Source organism: Poecilia formosa, unplaced genomic scaffold (assembly GCF_000485575.1).
Source record: "Poecilia formosa unplaced genomic scaffold, Poecilia_formosa-5.1.2 Scaffold119, whole genome shotgun sequence".
Taxonomy (NCBI): Eukaryota; Metazoa; Chordata; class Actinopteri; order Cyprinodontiformes; family Poeciliidae; genus Poecilia; species Poecilia formosa.
Window position 1 is genome coordinate 1098366 of NW_006800058.1, and position 2668 is coordinate 1101033.

The 2668-nt window shown below is 43.7% G+C and overlaps 1 protein-coding gene across 1 annotated transcript in view; it reads left to right on the forward strand.

Moving 5' to 3' along the window:
• The first annotated feature begins 1819 nt into the window (after positions 1-1819).
• Positions 1820-2668, forward strand: part of LOC103143991 (adhesion G-protein coupled receptor G2-like) — a 6005-nt gene continuing 5156 nt past the window's right edge. The window contains exons 1-2 of the mRNA XM_016675677.1: positions 1820-1881; positions 2130-2229. Of these exons, the coding sequence (XP_016531163.1) occupies positions 1820-1881; positions 2130-2229 (162 nt within the window). The remainder of the gene's footprint in view (positions 1882-2129; positions 2230-2668) is intronic.

The window sequence follows — 2668 nt, forward strand, 5'->3', positions numbered from 1 at the left end:
GCCTCCCTTCTGAAGCTGCTGCCCCCGTGACCCGACCCCGGATAAGCGGCAGAAAATGGATGGATGGAAGGATGGATGGATGGATGGATAGTACAAAAATTGTGAAAAATATCAATAATTCCATGATAACAAGACCTATGTGAGACCATCCTGTCTGGTGAGAGGTAACTGGAACAAGACATACATGGTTATAGGCAGGAAAGCTTGAACTGATGGAAGGCTGCTGTACCAGCTGGTTAAATGAAATAGGTTTAGTTTGGAGTATTCATTTCTATTCTATTTCCTGACAAGTAAAATATTGGAATTAAAAACCTAATAGATGTGTTGATAAAATTTTTAAATCAATTTCATATCCAAAAGTCAGATTGTGTTTTGCAACTTAACTTAATTTTTGAAAGCTAGAAGTTCAAGCTTTCGGGGGAGGTAAAGTTGGCACTGGAATCATTGATTACTTTCAAACTAATGAACAAATTGAAATAGCACAATGCGACTTGGATGTAACGTGTAACGCAACGCTTTATAGAAATGTAGTGCAGTATAAAGTATAGATACCTACTGTAAAATGTAGTGGAGTAAAAGTCCAAAGTACCCACAATAAAATCTACTTAAGTACAGATACATGAAAAATTTACTTAAGTATGATAACAAAGTACTTGTACTTCATTACATCCCACTACTGCATTTAACAGGCATCCAAAGCTAGTAAAATATTTCAATGATAATCCAAACACATAACTACTTGTCAGAGGCGCAAAAAGTGGGTATGCAGCGTATGCAATGCATAGGGGCGCAGCACCAGAGGGGGCGCCAAAACCCCGTCTGGAGGGGGCGACGTGCCGATTATGCTTCCCATACACTTCAGCGCGCCTCACGCTCCTTCACCTCTTGCACATAACGAGGTAAATGTAGCGATTGTTACACTTCACGCAGCGTCGCCTCGGGTGTGTGTGTGTGTGTGTGTGTGTGTGTGTGTGTGTGTGTGTGTGTGTGTGTGTGTGTGTGTGGGGACGATTTTCCTGACATATACTACGTTGTGGGGACCAATTGCTCCTTGTGGGGACATACCCACAAGGAGTATGAATTGAGTTTTGGATAGGGTTAGGGTTAGGTATGTGATGGTTAGGGGTTAGGAAAAGGGTAAAGGTAAGGTAGGTAGGTAGAAATGAATGGAAGTCAATGGAAAGTCCCCACAAAGATAGCAACACAAACGTATATGTGTGTGTGTGTGTGTGCGTGCGTGCGTGCGTGCGTGTGTGTGTGTGTGTGTGTGTGCGTGTATCTTCCTGTGTAAGTGATGAACATGACTGAGTACGCTGAGCAAACTAGGCCCTGAGAGAGACACTTATTGAGCTAGTCAAGCTTTTTGCTGGGATCACAAGAGCTCTACATGTAGACTTACTGCTACATAATGGTGAGGAGAAGGACCCAAATGCAGGAGACAGGAGCAGGTGAAAATAAACTATTTTACTCAGAAAAACTCAAAGGTTTAAGCCCGGACCAATCTAAAATAATACATCACCAGAGGAACACTAGGAAGCCAGCTGGTGGGAATAACAGCTGACTGCAGCTGGCTAAGAGATGTTTAAGCTAGCAAGTTGATTACTAAATCAGGAGCAGGCATTTGATTAGAAACTGGGTCCAGAAGACAAACAACTCAAGATAAACCGAGGAAATATGAGAAATGACTGATAGAACACACAGGGAACAATGGAGGAGAATACCATTACCAAAATAAAACCAAAGTCCCAAAGATCATGACAAACTCCATCTAGAATCCACTTAAGGGTGGGTTCTAGATGAAGGAACCCTGGTGTGCTCCATGGATACAGGAGGAACCCTCAGAAGAAAGCAGGAGGCCAATCAAGAGGCAACGGGCCCAAGGTAAAGTATCCAGGACTGACAATCAGTGGGTAACTCAAAAGCAAGGCAAGCCCAGGTGGACGCCCTCGTGGGAGAACACAGGAACAGGAGACAGAGACTAGCCCATCCAAAGACTCTAATTGGAGAACCTGGGAATAGGAACATGTGGTTGAGTTTGGGGCAGGAATGAAGATATTGACCAGACTCTCTGGAACTGAATTGGAGATGTCAGTCAGACCCTGTGGAATGGGAGTTGAGGCATCTTGAAGACATCGAGGCCTGAAGCGTGAGGAAGAGGAAACAGGAGGCGCTAGCACAGATGGTGGGGAGTATGAGGAAGTGGTGGGAGGTTCAGGGATCAACGATCAAGTAAAGGACGGAAGCTGTTGCTGAAGCAAAGGCAGTTTGTTAAATAACTATCCCAATTTAGTCTGGTGGTTCCATTCCAACTCCTCCAATAGCTTCACAAAGCCCATAGAATAAAGCAGAGGACCCCAACCCCACTGCAGAGACTTACAGTTTTACTGGTGAACAGGACTTAGTCCAGATCTCAAACTGCATTCCGTAAGGGTCAGAGTCCTGCAACATATAATGTCTCTGCTTCAGGACACCAAGCTCCAATATTAGCTGATTAACAGAGCTTGACTGCATTCTAGTAAGGCAGTTTCACCATTTAATTAAAATGTGTAGGTCAATATTGTGGCCTTTGAGGAACGCAGTTTGAGACCGCTGGTTTTTATACAATCCAGAACAGAATCAGAATCAGCTTACTGACCAAGACTCTGCACAGAATCAAGTCATATGACTT